Source organism: Clupea harengus, chromosome 4, assembly GCF_900700415.2.
Source record: "Clupea harengus chromosome 4, Ch_v2.0.2, whole genome shotgun sequence".
In the NCBI taxonomy this organism is placed as follows: domain Eukaryota; kingdom Metazoa; phylum Chordata; class Actinopteri; order Clupeiformes; family Clupeidae; genus Clupea; species Clupea harengus.
This window is the reverse complement of record NC_045155.1, coordinates 5,153,177-5,171,658: the sequence shown is the minus strand read 5'-3', so window position 1 is coordinate 5,171,658 and position 18,482 is coordinate 5,153,177. Positions and strand designations below refer to the sequence as shown.

At 44.9% G+C, this 18,482-nt stretch overlaps 1 protein-coding gene across 4 annotated transcripts in view; it reads right to left on the bottom strand.

Moving 5' to 3' along the window:
- gripap1 (GRIP1 associated protein 1) overlaps positions 1 to 18,482 on the bottom strand; it is a 53,000-nt gene that overhangs the window by 30,944 nt on the left and 3,574 nt on the right. For 2 of the 4 annotated variants that reach the window (XM_031565875.2, XM_031565877.2), the window contains exons 5-20: positions 17,234 to 17,341; positions 16,537 to 16,699; positions 14,745 to 14,941; positions 14,251 to 14,299; positions 13,438 to 13,508; positions 13,191 to 13,238; positions 13,071 to 13,102; positions 11,760 to 11,807; positions 10,890 to 10,989; positions 10,136 to 10,213; positions 7,965 to 8,057; positions 7,062 to 7,196; positions 5,085 to 5,180; positions 3,048 to 3,260; positions 1,458 to 1,571; positions 465 to 542 (exon numbers count right to left, since the gene is read on the bottom strand). In XM_031565875.2, the coding sequence (XP_031421735.1) occupies positions 465 to 542; positions 1,458 to 1,571; positions 3,048 to 3,260; positions 5,085 to 5,180; positions 7,062 to 7,196; positions 7,965 to 8,057; positions 10,136 to 10,213; positions 10,890 to 10,989; positions 11,760 to 11,807; positions 13,071 to 13,102; positions 13,191 to 13,238; positions 13,438 to 13,508; positions 14,251 to 14,299; positions 14,745 to 14,941; positions 16,537 to 16,699; positions 17,234 to 17,341 (1,623 nt within the window). The remainder of the gene's footprint in view (positions 1 to 464; positions 543 to 1,457; positions 1,572 to 3,047; positions 3,261 to 5,084; positions 5,181 to 7,061; positions 7,197 to 7,964; positions 8,058 to 10,135; positions 10,214 to 10,889; positions 10,990 to 11,759; positions 11,808 to 13,070; positions 13,103 to 13,190; positions 13,239 to 13,437; positions 13,509 to 14,250; positions 14,300 to 14,744; positions 14,942 to 16,536; positions 16,700 to 17,233; positions 17,342 to 18,482) is intronic. The other 2 variants (XM_031565876.2, XM_031565878.2) reach the window with 2 other exon arrangements.

The following is an 18,482-nucleotide window of genomic DNA, read 5'->3' as shown; positions in this document are numbered from 1 at the left end:
CAGAAGAGAATCGTGCTGTCAGATTGGTCTATGGGTTTAAATGGGATCATTAAAATAAGCAGCAGATAGTCATCGGACTGAAATAGTCACCCAGAGTCACGCCTTTCTACTCAACTGCAACACTGCACTCTGCGATGTCTTCAATCATCTGAGACAATCCCAGGAGCCTGTGTGTGTGTGTGTGTGTGTGTGTGTGTGTGTGTGTGTGTGTGTGCGCGTGTATACATTTGTCCTGTAGCAAGTCTAACACACATGTAAGCACTTTGTCTACACTTTGCTTCCCATTTCATGTATGCAAATGTCCATTTTTCTTTGTGTCTCTATGAGCATGAATACGTGTCTGTGAGTTTAAAACACTCGTTTGTGTGTGTGTGTGTGTGTGTGTGTGTGTGTGTGTGTGTGTGTGTGTGTGTGTTTGATTGATTGGGGGGCAGAAGGGGGGGGGGGGGTCCTCTTCCTCTCACCTCCATCTGAACAGCATGCTCCTTCTGCAGACTCTCAATCGCCTCCTGGTGATCTAGAACGTTCTTCTCTATACTCTCCTGCACACAGAACAAGCTGTTAGAACCCCCCAAGAACAGTGCGATCACCGCTACCCTCCATCATCAGAAATCTGCATCCATAATTGATAGGGGTTCAACCAGAGGCCATGGGTCCAACAAAAACACAACATCTCAACAATGGTAACACATTGTTTTGCAGTTGGAGACCATATTATTAAAGCCTCTGCATAAAAACATGCATCACAATCCAAAGGGGAGTGCCTGCAAACAGTGATGAAATCATGCAGAAACCAATACTGACATCATGTGGCCAAAGGTGTAATGAGTTAGTCTCGTCTTAATGCACGTCTAGTGCCTGATCCAGTTTGCCACCGGGTGCCTCCAGAACATTTACATTTACATTTACATTTACATTTAGTCATTTAGCAGACGCTTTTATCCAAAGCGACTTACATATGTGCGACTTAGAATGTATACACATTTTACATTTACACTGATGGCACACTGCACATCAGGAGCAATTCGGGGTTCAGCGTCTTGCTCAAGGACGCTTCGACAGGGAATCGAACTAGCAACCTTCTGATTACTAAACGACTTCTCTACCTCCTGTACCACTGTCGCCCGGAAGGCAGAGGCTTTTAGCCCATGACACTTTGGTGATGTTAGAAAACACAATTCTCCATGACTGAATGCACAAAACCGATTACATTTAAAGGAATATTACAACCTTCTAATTCACAAATGTCAGCATTAAATCTGGGGTCCTCTTAATGTAGATTTATAACAGAGCCCAATCGGTTCACAATATTACCCCCACTCCTGCGTCTCAGGTTATGAGAGGCATGGCCCATGAGGACAGTGACTTGAGAAATGAATAATGAATCAACACAAGCATGACAACCACACACAGGTCTGGGATCAGTGAAAATGGATATATGTGGTTTCCTGCATTACCTCAGCCTCCTTGAGCCTGCGCTCAAACCAGCCCTTGGTGCCTTCCATGGACAGGACCTGAGCCTGGAGTTCTTCCACACTCTGCTGCAGCCCCTCCATCTCTTTGGTGCGAGCCTGTGGAGCAGCACAAACAAAGACTCAAGACTCAAACTGATGCAGCCCAAAGCGCCAGTCTTTTCTGTGCTGCCCGCGTACTGGTGTTGCAGACATCCTTTGCGCATCAACTATTCCGCGGAGGAATTACTGAGACTTTTGAGCAATGGCAAAGAACAAACTAAACAGAGCGTATGTTTTCTCGACTTTTGGGTGTCATTCATCAAAGTGGTCTATTGGTATTCTCAAACAGGAGGCCATACTGATGAATTAACTCTTGGTGCAAAGACGTAGGAAACAAAATCAAAGGCATGCATATGTACTGTTGTTTAAAAGAAGAAAAAAAAAAAAACGAATTTAATTTCCTGAACTTCTCCACCGTTACATGTCTGATCACAGAGCTCCATTTCTCTTCTAATCACCCTCAGAACGCACACACACGCACGCACACGCACACACAGACACAGACACAGACAAAAAGAGGGTGTCTGAGCCACAAGTGCGAGAGCATGCGGCAGGAATAACCCAATTACTGCGGCGCAGCGGAGCGAGACGTGGCGCTGTGATCCCTCATGCGCCGAGGACGCAACAGCGCTGCGTGGTTCCAGGCTAACAGCTAGCGCTCCACCAACAGCCACCGGCTCCCTGGCCCGGAGTCCCCACCCTGGTCAATTAGCCAGACTGATGACGGGGGGGAGCCGAGCCAGACCGTGCCCTCTAACTACTGTCACACACCTCAGGGGGGGTAAGGTGGAGGGGTGTGAGGTACACGGCCTTGGGGGTGCTGTTAAATGAGGGTGTTTTAGAAGTGATTACATGCAGCGCTGTTGGTTGTACATTGTGGTACATGTACTTGTTTTAAATGGAATTGTAATTGAACTGTAATGGATTCTCCTGAGCCTATCGCCTCCTCGGTCTCGGTCTTTCTCCTTGTACTCCCTTTTAGTAGGCTCTTTCATCGCTCCTTTTCCCACCCCACTTTATCTAGTTCATTACTTCCTTTACCGCTCTCCCTCCTTGTGTCTGCATGTTTATGCCTCGTCATCTCCCTTGACGATACGCATTCATAACTCCCTCCGTGTGCTTCTTCTCCTAATGGACACTCCATGGCCTTCTCTCTCTCTCTCTCTCTCTCTCGCTCTCTCTCTCTCTCGTTCACAAACTTTCTCTCATTCTTTTTCCCTTGTCTTTCTTTCCTCGCTCACACCTTTGTCTTCTGCTGCTCTTTGAGTGGTGTTTGTGGTTTCTCCCCTGTCCAGTATTCAGGTCCTCCTCATGTAGGCCATGTAGCACCTCCTGCTCCTTCTTCTTTCTCTCCTCCGTATGTTTCATTCTCTACAACTCATCCCTCCTTCTCCCCCCCCCCCCCCTCTCTGAACTGTGGTCACAGTTGGCCTCCAGGTTAAAAGCCAACCATCTGTCTCTCTCTTGCTCATGCACTCGACCTTTCCGGCCCTCATCCATCTCTCTCTCTCTCTACACCCCTCTCTCCCTCACCTTCTCCTCCCGGAGCTGTGACCGGATCTCCTCCTCCGTGCGGTTCTTCTCCTCGTGGAGGCCGCGGAGCTCCTTTTCGTAGCGGGCGCGCACGCTCAGCACCTCCTTCTCGTGATGCAGCCGCACGTCGCTCAGCTCCTCCTTGTGCCGAGACTTCTCCTGGGCCATCTCTATCGCCAGCTCGTCCAGCATCACCTTACGCTTGTCCGCCGTCTACCGGGGGGGGGAGAAAAGGAACATATGTGTTAACAGGACATCTATTCATTCCTTTGGATTGCAGGGAAAGAAGTGAGGGACTCGTTGAGCAAACTCTATTCAGTGTGAAAACAAGACTGTCCTGCCTTGGGGTGTTTTCACACTGAATAGATATTTGCTCGTCCAGCTCTGGGCCATTTCAGCGTCACATTTCAAAGGTTGCTGTGCTTGTGAATAAGAAGGCAGAGGAACAAAGGGTTTCCTTTTCTTCTTATTTGGGGAGATGGTTGAGGTATACTTGTTTCGACAAAAGAGGAAAGTTCAGAGATTAACAGTTTTGATTTTCATTATTGTCTGCTGGCTTTCTGTCAACGTTTTACTTTGCCTGTAGTTTGTGTCTTTAGCATGGCCAGGTGAAGAGATGGGGATCAGACAGGGTGCTTTAGGTAATGTTTGGGGTGGGAGGGGTTCTTGTTTATACTATACAATGTGCTCTTCAAGAATAACTCTGTGCTAGCCTGTTGTCTGGAAACTAGGGGTTCATTTCACCCTTAGACTTTGGATCACAGCCCATAATGAGAAATACAGGAGCTTTTTTTTCCAGTGACTGCCTCTAATAATGATTTCTTATCAGGTATGACCTTGTGGCTGTCCAGGAATAGCAGTTTTCAGAAGACTTTCCCTTCTCTTCTCTTTTTTTTTGTTCTCACACTTACACTACATACATTATTATTTGTCATATTTACATATATATATATATATATATATATATACACACACACACACACAGAATACTATAATGAAACCGCATCATTTTGAATGTAGCATGGCTCTGTGCATGCACCATGAACTACTGCAGTCTCCTCGTGCATCAGCATGGTGGTTTACGTGTCCACCAACTGTGCACTGAGCCAGAACACTTCCACTGGCGGTGCTGATGCTGATGCTGATGCTGATGCTGAGGTGTCAACTTGCATTTGTTGCCAGGGTCACTGTGGGATGTTTCACCTCTAAGGAAAGAGCCCCGGACCACTGCAGGAATTTGACTGCAGAGAGCACGATAACACATCGGGGTGAAAGGTCCTGGCTTCTAAAATAGAAGTGAAATTAAACAATCGGTTTTCTTTTTTTCGTGCTGATTTTCCAATTGAAGGATTCATCTGCATATAAATGATATCTTCATCAACGAGGCCAGTCAGAGGGGTTTCGTGTCTGATTCGAGTGGAAATGAGTTGGGGGGGGGGGGTAGGGGGGCTGAGTCTGTGGCTTAATCCAGTGGAAACCTGCCTCATTTCGGATGAATCCCACAAAGACCTGGGAGCTAATGGAGAGGTAATTATGGTCAAAAGGTAATCAAATCCATCGGACACACCAGGAAATAGCAGCTCACAGGTCACCAGCGATGAGCTCAACGAGAGCAGGTGTGTGGATGTATTTTACTTACTTTACCTACCTAAAAGTGAAGCTTAAGAGCTCAAATAGAATGTGTGTGTGTGTGTGAGAGCCTATGAAAGTATGTACAAAGAATGAACAGAAAGGATGATAAAAAATTAAGAAAAAAGGAAAGAGCATCACAGGGATGCACGTGTGTGTGTGTGTGTGTGTGTGTGTGTGTGTGTGTGTGTGTGTGTGTGTGTGTGTGTGTGTGTGTGTGTGTGTGTGTGTGTGTGTTTGTTTGTTTGTTTGTGTGTGTGTGTGTGTGTGTGTTTGTGTCACAAAGTAACAAAATACCTAGCCTCAAACTATTTTCATTTTGCAGTAATAAAAAAAAAGCCACGCCACACATTAAATCTTCCCTCTGTGCCAGCAGCATGAGTGAGTGTGTGTGCGTTAGGTTTGTACCTTTTTGGCTTCCTCCAGGTCCTGCTGTAAGCGCTCCTTCTCCTGGCCCAGTTCGTTCAGCTGCTCCAAAAGTCGACTGTTGGCCCGGTTTGCCTCCTAAACAGACAGAGGACAATCATGGGCCCAGAACAACATGGACGACAACAACAGTAGGAAAACAGCAGGCAGAACTACTGAGTGGGAGAGATAAAAAAACACACAATTCAACCCATCCAAAAATAAAACATAAATAAAGTCCAGACTTTTCCCACTTTAAATCCTAATTAGAAAGGATTATGTGACAATGCCAGCTAATACAATTCACACTTCTTATACAAAGAATGCATATAACAAATAAGGTTGTTTCTGCAAGCTGAACCCAACTCCCTCACCCTCGACTTCTGTCTAATACCTTCCGGTGGCAAAATTAAAAACTGCTTGAACGATTGCTTAAGTCGGTGAGATTTTCCACCGAGCATATCTGGCAGAGTGCCCTGCAACCTTCCATACAATATTCATTATCGGCAAGCAGCAGTCAGAAGTGACAACAGCTGGTTGGATTCTGACACTTCTCGTGTTCTTGTTAGTGCTACCCTGCCCCAACAGCAGGGCAGCTGGTAAGGCAAGCTGTCAAGACAGGCAGATCTTATTAAACTGCACAGAAAACTGTTGCAGATATACCCGGAGAAAAAGTAACACTTTTATAAATGAAAAATAAATAAAGAACCATCTGTTTCTCCTTTCCTTTTCCCATTTCCAACTGGCAATTGCCTCACTTGTTGCAAAATCACAAACAACCTTTGTAAAAACATTATGATGGCAAATATAAACACATCTTGACCATCACACAAAATCGGGAATGAATTATTTAAGCAAAACATATACAGCCCCTAAAACCCTGGCACGAAAAACTGCGACTGCTGAGATGAATCACTGCGGTGGGGCTGTTTTTTTCTCTGCAACACTTGCTGTGCAAAGCCAAAAGTAAATTAATGATTTGAGTCCAAGCGGAATTTAATGTATTTAAATTATGCAGTTTTGGGGGGGTTTCTGGAGTTTAGTTTGGTGTGCTCGCGTAGTATCTTCAACACAAGGGACACCAGGCAACACCTGAGCCAAAAACTGGCTGCTTTTCATCACTAAAAGCGTTAATTAGGACAATTCTTTATGTTGGCATGTTATGCCTTCAGCTTCAAGTCTCAAGAAACTGGCAATCTAGCGGTAGGTTATGTTTCATTAGTGAACGCTTGATCTGGGCTAAGCCAGGCTTGATGAGCCTTATGTGTCCAGTAACTGGAGTGCAGCTGGTTGCTTGTGCACACAGCACCTGTAGCTGGTCCCATTACATGAGGCATCATGAACTCAACTCAGGAGCACAACATTGACTCAGATTTAGAGACAGCAGTGCAGGTCCTAATAAATGGCTTACGGCATACGTGTTTTAACACAGAGAGAACGTTCTGGAAGTGTTGCACATACTATGTCAAGAGAAGAGAGATATGGATCTATTCAAGCCTTAGTACACCTGCTAGAGTGTGGACTGCTGGCAGCTAAAGCTCCTCACTCCACCAGGCAGTGTGAGGGTTGGCTCAGGAGCACAGCTCGCTCTACATACTGTATCAATCAAACGCAAGAGAATATTTTGAAGGGTAGCAGATGTTGATTTTAAAGAAACAAGGTGATGGTGGTCTCAGTCCAAGAGCCTTAAAACCTAGACTCCTTTACATGAGGGACTTTTAACAGTAGATGAAGAGCTGGGTAATACTTTTCCCATGTAACAGAGGCTGAATACATATAAAGACAAGAGAAGTCAGTGAAACCAAATTATGCAGCGACAGTGTTAATACTGAAAGATCAAGAGCAGGACAATAGTTCAAGGGTATCAGAGACTCAGTTTTAGGGGGTTGAAGGTATATGTTATCAACAGGAACCAAAAGCAGGCGGGCATTACTGAAATGTCACAGACACTGAATGAGAAGGATGAGGATGGACTCAGACCTGGATCTGGGAGTTGAGGTCGTCCCTCTGGGCCATGAAGCTCTCCTGCTCACTCCGTCTCTGCTGGAGCTCCGCGCTCAGAGCCATAGTCTGGTCCCGCAGCAGGTTCATCTCCTGAGTCTTCACTGTCTGGATCTGATCACACACACACACACACACACACACACACACACATCGGAGTCAGACCAAGAAGCTGGGGAGTCTGGCTTAAATCAGAGGTGGAAAATCCAGATTCTGAGAGCAAAATGTCTCTCCATGACTCAGTAATTACCACTGTCCAGGGGTAAAACTACTGAGTGAAGTCATTTGAATTAGTGCTTAGATGGGGCAAAAGCTTTTACGTTTCCGACCCTCAGATTTTCCACCTCTGACCGACATTACGCATAAATGTTGCCATGGTTGAAACATGCAAGTGAAAAACAAAAGGTGAGAGCCAGAGATGACCGCGGGTGAGTTTCCTACCCTATTAACAAATAAAAACAAGGCCATGAAGCATGACAGTGCAGAGTGAATTGAATCCGTTCTGCCCATGAAACCAAGCAACTTCAAAACACAACTCAAACAAAGATAGCTGCCACATTATGTCATGACGAATGAATGGGTAAGGGGGTGAAAGACAACCACAGTTTGGCGAGGGGTGAGAATGGCTTCATGCCCGTGAGACACAGCTTTACTGCTGAGAATTGGTGAACAAGGAAATGGTGAAGATACAAGTGAAGTACGGCAGAGCTGTGATGGATGATGGAGCCAAACCCTGGGTGGCAGGTGGGTGATGCTTATTGGTGGATGGCAAAACAAGCAATCTACACCTGGTGGAAAGGGCACGACGGGGGATGCCCAGGTGAGCAGCACCTGGCCAGAGGTGTGGACTAGTTAAGCCAGGTGGGCGGAAGTGCGAAATACCTGTTCTAGGGCGGCTAGGTTAGTCCTGAGGGCATCGTTCTCTGTCAGCATGCCCTCGACCTGCTCCTGACTGACTGCGCTCTGACACGCAACCTGCAGCCACGGGACAAGCAGACGCCGCACGGACCGATGAGGAGGAGGAGGAGGAGGAGGAGGGCACAGGGGGAGAGAAGAGGGAAACGATGGGGAGAGAAGGTGAACGGGAGTAGGGGAAAAGAGAAATGGAATGCAAGATGGAACGGAGGAGAATGTGAATGCGAGTGAGGGGGCGGGGGGGGGGGGAAGAAAGACAAGAGCACAAATGAAAGAACACAGGAGACAAGATGGACCAATCAAGATTGGAGAGGAGAAAAAGGACAGGGGGGAGAATAATGGAAAAAAGTCAAGAAGTGAACAAAGATTGAGACAGAAGGAGAGAAAGGAAGAAACAAGAACATTTATAAGGGCACGTAATTGCAGATTACCAAAAATAAAAGTAGAAATTGCAAAGAGGGGGGGGGGGGGGGGGGGGGTCATTGAGGTCATACGGGACGGATGTGAAAGTGATGCATGATGGGGTAGTGAATGAATTGAGGAGGAACAGAAAAACAAAACCATACAGAGAGGAATGAGGAGGAAGAGAGAGATAAGTAAAACAGAATTAGCCAGTCAGGAAATGAAAGAGCACTTGCAAGCACATCCTTAAGCTTTCCAGTAATACATCAGTGCACTTCCATTTAAAGAAGAAGGGAGAAACACACACACACACACACACTCACACACCCATACTTAGACACACAACTAGCTTTTGTTCTTTATCACTCTGTTTAGTCCATCCCATGCTTAATTAATGTCAGTGACTCCTGTGAGGTGGAGATTGACTTTTAGAGGAATTTGAGAGGGAGGGGAGGTGATCCAGGAGAACTTACTACCCTCACAACAGGCCTTCTCCCACAAGAGCTGATCTAGACAGTCAACCCCCCCCCCCCCCCACACACACACACACACACACACACACACGCACAAACTCTTCACTCAGGCTAATCCTTAATTATTTAGCCGATGATGTCTCACTTGCACTTTCATTAACGGTCAATTAACTAGTGCCTTCTCAAAAGTAATTTAAAAGTTTCGGAACTTGAGTTTGGGAAAGGCCATTGTAGGGGGTTGAAAGGAAAGAGAAGCCATTTGGCAGCAGGAAGCAATGTCTTAGGATGTCGTGAACAGTTCACTCGAGCGCAAAAAGCGCCTTGCTAAGGGATTTTCGAGTCCCTTGGCGCCAGTGATTTTTTTTTCCCCCTCCTCAGAAAAAGACTGAGAACTAGCAGGGGCTAACACACTCGTCGAACATTTCAGTCAGCATCCCAAAACAGTATGAAGACGAAATACACCCGAGGGCCTTTTGACATGAAAGTGCATTTCATCAGGATGTAATGTATGCAGTTGTGTTATACAACTGCACAATTTGTGTATTCATTAACTAAACCTAAAAAAAAAAAAAGAAATCATTATTGAATCTGCAGTCTGCAGTCACAGGTGGCTGCCGGTCTGTCAAAGGCAGATATATGTAGCCCTCTCCCAGACACAAGCAGAGATTAGCACCGCTCCCTCGGTGGGGATGATAATGAACACCTGGGCTGCGGCACAGACACTAATTGCTAACTGCGGACTCCATGTGTGGCGCACAACTTGGACAACTATGAAGAGACAAGTTCAGTAATTGTTCCATTTGAACAAGGGGTTTCTGGGAACCCCCCTAATGACCGCAGAAAAGTGAGACAAAGAGAAAGAGAGAGATGAGAGGCCGTTAATGGCAAAAGAAAACAAAGAGAGGGCTGACCTGTTGGAGATTTTAGTATCAACAATACTATAGAACTCCGAAGGTGCAATCCCTTCTTGCAGCGTTTATAGTACATGTGTGGTTCCTCATTTGGGGTAGAACCCCTAAAGTGAGACCTTTCCTAATTTGGTATCAAGAGAACCCGTCTTTTGGACACCGTCTTTAAGACTCTGTGACATTTCACAGAATGTGTTTACCCTGTCACATTTCTCAGAATGTGTTGTTTTTTCTCAGCCCAGCATCCTGTTCTGCTTCTAGGCGGTGCAAAACACAGTCTGCGCAGACAGCTTCAAGCTAGTTTAAGACATCAACAGAATTTCCTAACATGAACTCAGAGAGCGGCTAGCTTTACCTGATCCTTCAGCGTGTGCAGAGCCACCTCATGTTCTCTGTCTTTACTCTGGAACTGCTCCTTCAGCTCAGCTATAGTCTGCAAAACAAACAGACACACACACACACACACACACACACACACACACACACACAATCACAATCACATAATTTCCTTCTCACACACAGATATACAAGCCTACCTTACCACCTGAAACCGCTCACCATCACTTCTACCCACCCCCAAAACACACACACAACCCCCCTCCACACACACACACACAAGGACAATGACACCCCCTCGCCCCCTCACCCTCTCTGCAGCCCCCTGGTGTGACAGTGACTGATTCAGCAGTGGGTCGCTCACCATAAATCATCCAGAAATAGTGGCTCTGAGGAGGGAGCACAAATTGAAACCCTGACTGCAGTCTTTACCATTTCCCCAGGAGAGCTGTGGCGCATGTATTATTATCCCCCGCTTACCTGCTATTGACTAGAGGAGAGCAGATATCTACACCATGAGGATGGGGGGGGGGGCGTTTGATGTTGTGTCGATTTTACATCCAAGTGGTAATGAACACATGTGTGTGTGTGTGTGTGTGTGTGTGTGTGTGTGTGTGTGTGCATGAGAGAGACAGAGAGGGATGGGAGGGATATCTAGAAAGGGAGTTTGGAAAGAGAAAGAGATAATCTATTTGTACGTGGGTGAGAGAGGCGAGAGAGGCGAGAGTGTGTGTGTGTGTGTGTGTGTGTGTGTGCGTGTGTATATGTGTCACCTGATTAGCCGATGTGAGGTCTGCCTGGAGTTTCTGGATGCGGATGTTCATGGACTTCAGCTCTTCCTCCTTCCTCTGCTGGATCTCATCGATCTTCGTCCTGAAACAGGAACCCACATATGTCATCCCTCACACGCAGTGACAGTATCCCATCGATTCTTCTCCAAAGACCACATATTAAAAACACTCATCGTGCCCTCCCCAATTAGACATCCCACTGATCTCCCCAAGACAGCTTCAGTCCTCAAAGGGCCTATGGCAACAGCAGCAGCAGCAGCAATGACGTTTATACACAACTGTATGTTTGAAATCATGGAAACATTCACAATGATATGGACTCAATCAGTCAGTGATGGGAAGAGATTACTGCGTTGAATGGCAGAAGTTACATGAAATGTCAAGGAAGTCAGTCAGTCAGTACATAACGTTTTGGAGATCAAGAGAAAGTAGAGGACTGGAACCTCAGTCGACACGTATAAAAAGGCATCGCATCTTTAGTATGCACATTCACACGCCTGAAACATTTATTCCCCTGTCTCATTAAGGCTGCCACACACACTCACAGTAAAGTGTCAGAAACGATTTATCAGCTGTGGTATGAAATAGTGCACTCATAACATCGGGAAATTACACTTCTTTATGGTTGTGTGTCTTTTAGGAGTGGAAAGGGAAAGCTCTGGGGCAACCAGCTTTTAGGAAATGTTATTCTTCTTGCCACTGCACTATGACAGGTTCAAGAGTTCAAAGTTGTGAAGTAAAGCTAGAAAACGTCACACCGTTTAGAGTGATGAATACGTGTACGGACAGCTAGACAGACAAGCAGAAAATATGGAAGAAAAATGCAGTTTGGTGTGTTTCTCATGACTTTACCTGCTGTCATTGTACAGAACCTCTTTTTCACTTTGGAGCCGCAGAAAGCTGTGAAGGGGACAGAGAGGGCGTTTTTAGACTTGGTGAGTAAATGCTGAAGTTTAGAAATCACCACAAATTACCTCTTTCCTATAATCAAATGCATTAGTTAACATAACATGAACAAGCATTGAGTAATATTAAAATATCCAGTTAATGCTGTATTCAGGTCAGCTACAGCATATTATTAACGTCTGTTGCAGGATCTTCCATTACGTGGAGTGATACCCGCATTCATATTTTCAATCGTGTTTGTGGTGGACTGTTGATTGTTGGCTGTCCTCAATAGCAGCAGACAAACCACCAGCTAGCCCTGTGTGCGTGTGTGTGGTTTTGTGTGGCTGTCTATGAGTTAATACCACCAGCTGACCCTGTGTGTGTGTGTGTGTGTGTGTGTGTGTGTGTGTGTGGGGTTTGTGTGGCTGTCTGAGTAAATACGTGAGTGTGTGCTTGTGCATGCACGTATGCTTTTGTGAGTGTGCGTGCTTGCGTACGTGCGTTGGTGTACTTGTGTGTGATCGTATGTGTTTGCGTGTGCGGTGAGCTGTGGATCCTGGGCTGTGCTCTTTGCAGACGCAGCAGATGACACTGCCCTGCCACACTGCCAGCACAACAAGTTCAGGTTCAGACTCATTACTCTCGTCTGCTGACGGTACACAAGGGCCACTGCCCTGGTTCCGCAAGGGACCCCCACACTCCTCTCCTCAATCTATCCCTTCATCCCACCCGCAGTCCCACAACACAGAGAGGTGTCCTGCATCAGTCAGTCCCTAAAAATGTACCCGCATTCAGAAAGCAGGCTAGCAAGCAGCAGGCCTGACCAGTCTCAAGTGATCCGTCACAGATTGGCCACAAGTCAAAAGGAAGTGGAAAAACTGTGCAGTCCTATTCTCATTCTCTCTCCTCCTCCCTCTCCTTCTCTACCTGTCTCCACTTCTTGTAGGCTGCAGTGTTGCATTTGTTAAGGATATAAATAAATAAATAAATAAATAAATAAAAAAGACCGCAGCCACACAGTCAGTTTTGTCTGGGGGGCAAAAATGATCCATTAACCACACATCAGTAGAAAGCAAGGAGTAGTGTAGAAATCATGAGCTATCTTTTAGAAGCTTTCGTTTAAGGCCGAGTGTTCCAGGACGCACCAGCCGGTGTCATTTACATACAGATGCAGTATCCCAATCACATGTGACACGTAAGTTTAGACTTAAGGAAGCGAACACCATGTTCGAACAGAGGCATCCCGGGGCTGCTGACGGCAACATCTTTGCTTACCTCTCCTGCTTTTTCTTCAGTTTATCCGTGAGCTGAAACACAAATGTCAAACGCTGTTCACATATCCATAGCAACAACAACAACAACAACAGGAAATACAGAGTGAAGACCGGAAGTTACCTTTGCCAGTTCCTCATTAAGTTTGCTCATATCTGCCTGTTTGGACGACTGGTGGAAAAAACACACAAAAAAAAACACACACATAGTGAAACAAACAAAGAATCAAGCTCTGTTAAAAATATATACATATCAGTTCTGCATTTCACTGCGTATGAGCTGACGAGGGAGGGTGTCTGTGTAACTGCCGCTGAGGTGAGGGGTTTCACAAGAACCTCTTGAGAAGTTTCATGTCCTCGGAGTTCCTCACCTCTAGAGTCTGGAGCTGCCCTTTTAGCAGGAGTTTCTCTTCCATCTCAGTTTGGAGCTTCAGTTCCACCTCTGATGAGAAACACACACACACACGCACACGCACACAATGTGTTCTTTGTTTTCACCAACCACTTTTTCAATGGGCCGCACTTCTGCGACTACAGGCCCTAATGTGAAGAGCATCGAGCTGTGCATGTGTGGCATGTGTGGCATGTGTGACACGCATGTGACGTAATGAACGTCATTTCAACAGGAATCCTGACATGTGCTGTGATGGCAACCCACTTATCATTTATTTGGTTTAAGTCCAACATCAGAGCATGTCATGAAAATATTTAAATTGTTGAATTGTCATTGTGAAATGATTAAATATGTCGTGTTAAATTAAACTTCAAACCACCAAAGTGTAATCATCACCGTTTTCACATTATTCAACCAGACACATTGTTATTGCTCCAGCATCCAATTCTTCAACGTTTGCAAGCCTTGCTACTATTGTTTGTATTGCTTCGTCTAGTTCTATCACTGCCGCCATTGTTGTAACTGCGTTTCAAACAAACGCTTCACTTTGACATCATCGCACTTAGCCACTGGTTGCTGATTTGACAAAACGGTGAGAACTGATAAATGCAGACACTGCTATACTGTGTGTGAAGTAAAACAGTTATGTGCATTTGCAAATAGAAAGAGAAAGTGCAGAATAAAGTAGTGGAAATGCTGAGCTCTGTGAAGTCATCAACTGCTTGCCCTTTCAGATTCACAAAACATGTATAGAAGATAAGGTGGGGGGGGGGGGGGGGCGACGACTCACCATTCAGCTCATTCACACGCTGTTCCAGGTTGGCACACTTCACCTCTGTCTGCACGCTCAAGAAAAAGGGAAAGGGAGAGGGAAGTAAGGAAGAAAGAGGGGAGTGAAGGAAAGAGGAGGAAAAAAACAGAAAGAAAGTCAGACTAGTCAAGCAATTCAATATTTGTTGGACCATGAGCCTGAAACACACCTCTTATTCAATTAGAGCCTGCATCTACTGTTGACTGTCAATCTGCCATGACCTTTTTTTCTTTTCCAGGGCAACTTTGAACATACTGACTTGCCAACTGGGGTAAACTTAAAAAAAAAACTGAATGTCTGAGCCACAAAAGGCACACTAAATGATCTGAAATAGCCGATCATGAGGTAGAACCTAGCATTGCCCCAGAACCATTGTGTATATGTGCATATACAAATAAGGTTGTATGGCTTTCTATTTTCAAGTTGTTCTTCAACAGCCTATCAAAGCTGCCTGCAGGGTAGAGCTCTTTTACCTTACTTACCTGTACTAGCCTCTCACTGTGGCCAGCCTCGCCATCCTCCGTGCCAACACTCCCACTGGCGTCAGGGTGCACCCCGTAACCCTGCACCCCATTAGTGTCGACACCCCCATCCATCACCCCCGGGCTGCCGTCATTGACCTCGGCTCCCCGCGGACTCTTCAACTGGCTCTCCTGGCGCTCTTGAAGGGCTGAGTGAAAACGCATACAAAAACACATGCAAACACAAGCACTATTGAAAAACACGCCTGCAGATGAAAACCAGTGCCGGAGCACACAAATACTACCCAAGGGCTGGGAGAAACACACACACACAAACACACAAACACACACCACGAAAGAGCAAACCCCCACAGTTCACCGACAGCCTCAATCAGCAGTGCAAAGCAGAGGTAGTTCCTGACAGAGGTAGTTCCTGTGGGAGATCATAAAAAGGCACCTATCTGCTTTCGCTGCCATACTGCAGCAAAATCAAAGTTCATGTTTTTAACAGCAGTCTGGATCCAGCAGGGTAGGGCTTGAAAAGTTGCAATATGTAGAGTCTACTTCAGAGGGAGCGCTTTTGCAATACAAGGTGTTTCGATTTCTGGAAGTAACACAAAAACTCCAGACTATAGTGCATCTGAAATCATTATCGCATTATTATAAAATCACCTAGTGAGACGGCAGGCCGTTCTTTACAGCCAAACAATACCATGGACTAAGCAGCAGAACCGATCCATATGTTAAGCGCTAACATTGCTGTTGCTGCTCGAGGGGAAACACTCTTCCGACTTTTCCTCTGTGGTTGCAGCCCATTGTTTGCCACTCTGTATGGATCAGGTACTTCATGATTTGTATGGTTAATGTTTAATAGTTAAATGGTTAATGCCTGATTAACCCGCCACTTTGTTCACTAAATATAAAATGTACAGTACCAGTCAAAGGTTTGGACACACCTTTAATTTTTTTGAGAAGTGTTTTCTTTACTTTTATTATTTTCTACATTGTAGATTTATACTGAAGACATTTAAACTACGAAAGAACACATATGGAATGATGTACTAAACAAAAAAAAGTTGTATCTACCATGTAGAAAATAATAAAATCAAAGAAAAATCTTTGTGTCCAAACTTTTGACTGGTACTGTATACAATTGTAGTGCCATTAATCAGAGTTGTTTTCAATGAGACTCATACTGTATTGCAGAGATACATTTGGTATAATAAGCCAAAAGTAGACTGCCGTACACTTTCAGGACTTGCCTGTCAAACTGGGAACATCTGACGCTCATACCAGAAAGCACTGAATATGTCGTGCATGGTGTTGTTTGGCCCGTGAGAAAGCATTCTGTGTGATGCTGAAGCGAGATTTGGTTCCATAGATCAGTGAAGTTTTAATAGCTTTGGTAGATCACCAAGACTGTAGGCCAAATATAAGCACTGTAATGTCAGATCAGTAACCTTTTCCTTAGATCTCCTGTTGCTCACCTGTTTGTGTTTGCTGCTAACAACATAAAGATCACATGACCATTGAGTGATCCCAAGGTGCACCTGTCCTGATACAAACTCTCTGTGCTTTACACTACTCTTGAATGCCGACCGAAGACACATTAAAATGTCAACACAAAGACGCCTCCAGATAAGGTAAAAATACAGCATGAGGCTTTAAATGTGTGTATGACTACAAAAAGTCGAATAATTGAAAACCAAATCAATCAAATATTTGATTTTCAGACATTTGTTTTTTTGTTTAGTTAGCTCAGGTAGGTCTGTACAATAAAAGCAGCCTTGCTCTGTCCAGGTACCTGCCATCTTCTTGAGCAGGGCCGAGTTCTCGGCCTGCAGCCTGAGCAGCTCCCCGTCAACCGGCCCAGAGGAGGGGGTGGGGCTCGGGGCCGTGGCCTGCAGGCCCTTTCCATCCCTCAGAGACGTGTTCTCCTGCTCCAACTGCTCGATCTGAGAGCACAGCTGAGAGGGAAAGCAAACACAATGGGATTTCATTAGGATCATGGAGCAAATATTAGGCCACAGGTTGTAGATCATACAAAAAGATCCAGGGGTGCGGTAGAACAAATGATAGACTAGGAGTGCTAGCATTAGATATTGACTCAGCTCATAAAAGAAAACCATTTGACTTTGGGACTATCAAAGCAAACTAATTTGCATTAATGTGTACTCTAAAATAATACATTAACATATTTTTACATATATGTATTTCCAGGATATAAACACATTTGACACATTTGGAAGCATTAGTAAACATTAATAAACGTTTCCATTATAAGTACCCCTACGTGAGCTAATGAGTGTTAACGTACCTTTATACATTAAATTGATAATATTTTGTATATATAAATGTATATGCATGTGATGAAGGATGCATTTGCATCTCTGTATTCATATCTGTAATGTGTTCTATGATGTTTCAGTCATGGGGAGCAAGTGAGAGTTGTTTGAGGTTTGTTGTGTGCATTGGGTGGGCGGGGGGGGGGATTCCAGCACCTTGGAGAGCTCTTGCATGAGGGTGCTGTTCTGCAGTCTGAAGTCGTCCTCCTGGCTGTGCAGCTTCCCCTGAAGCATCTCATTCTCGCTGAGCAAGGCATCCACTTCCTGCAGGCACAAAGCCAGGAACTCAGCTGAGGGGCAGGCACAGATTACTGACAATCACCACTCCACACAGACACAGGGCCCTCACAACGACAGATTACTGACAATCACCGTTCCACACAGACACAGAGCCTGCACAACGACAGATTACTGACAATCACCGTTCCACACAGACACAGAGGCCTCACAACGACAGATTACTGACCATCACTTCTCAATACAGACACCAAATTCTCACAATAACAGAGTTTACTTAAAGCCACTGTTCAATAAAGACAAGTAACCCTTTGAATGAAACAGTCTTCCCGTCAACCTCTCCTCTCCAAACTTAGTAGAGATACAAACACATAGGCTAATCTATGGAGATTACTGAGAATTACTCCTCAGAACAACATCATGAACACTGTCAAACACCTACGGTCACTTACACTTACTGAAATGGGAACAAAGACTGATCACTGACCATTTCACTTCCAAACAAAAACAGAAAGAAACAACTGTGGATTATTAACCATCTTTCTAGACAGAGACTTCGGTCTACTAATGTTATCTATACTGCTTCTGAACACATAAAGACAACTTCCAAACACAAACATCAGCAAAAAGTGCATTCTCTAAATATGCCTCAGCTTCCTGCTCAGCCACATGTACTTCATAAGACAAAGGCTTTGGGACCCACAAACAAGACATTGTGACATACGGCTTAGCTATGTTTAGACTGTATTATGCATATTTGAAAAGAAAAAATACAAATGATTATATTAGTCATAATCCCTGGGAAATTGTCAAATTAGCTCCTTAAGAGTGCTTCACTACCTAACCCAAGGCTGTGCCAGAGCTAGACTGAACTGAATGCAACGCGTTGGTGAAACCTAATATCTGTTTTTCAGTGACATAAAGGGTTTGGTGAAATGTCAACATATATATCAACATATATCTAAGAACATGAACTCCTGGGTATAAACACAGTGACACATTTTGAAAGCATTAGTAAACTAAACTAAACATTAGCAAGCATAAAAATCACATACTATAACATTCAATTTTAAAAGGAAAAAGGCATTTTCTGCAAACATTCATGCAAAAATTAAGTTACACATACACTCCACTCAAAACCACATTTGCAAAGACTGCAATTTCTCGA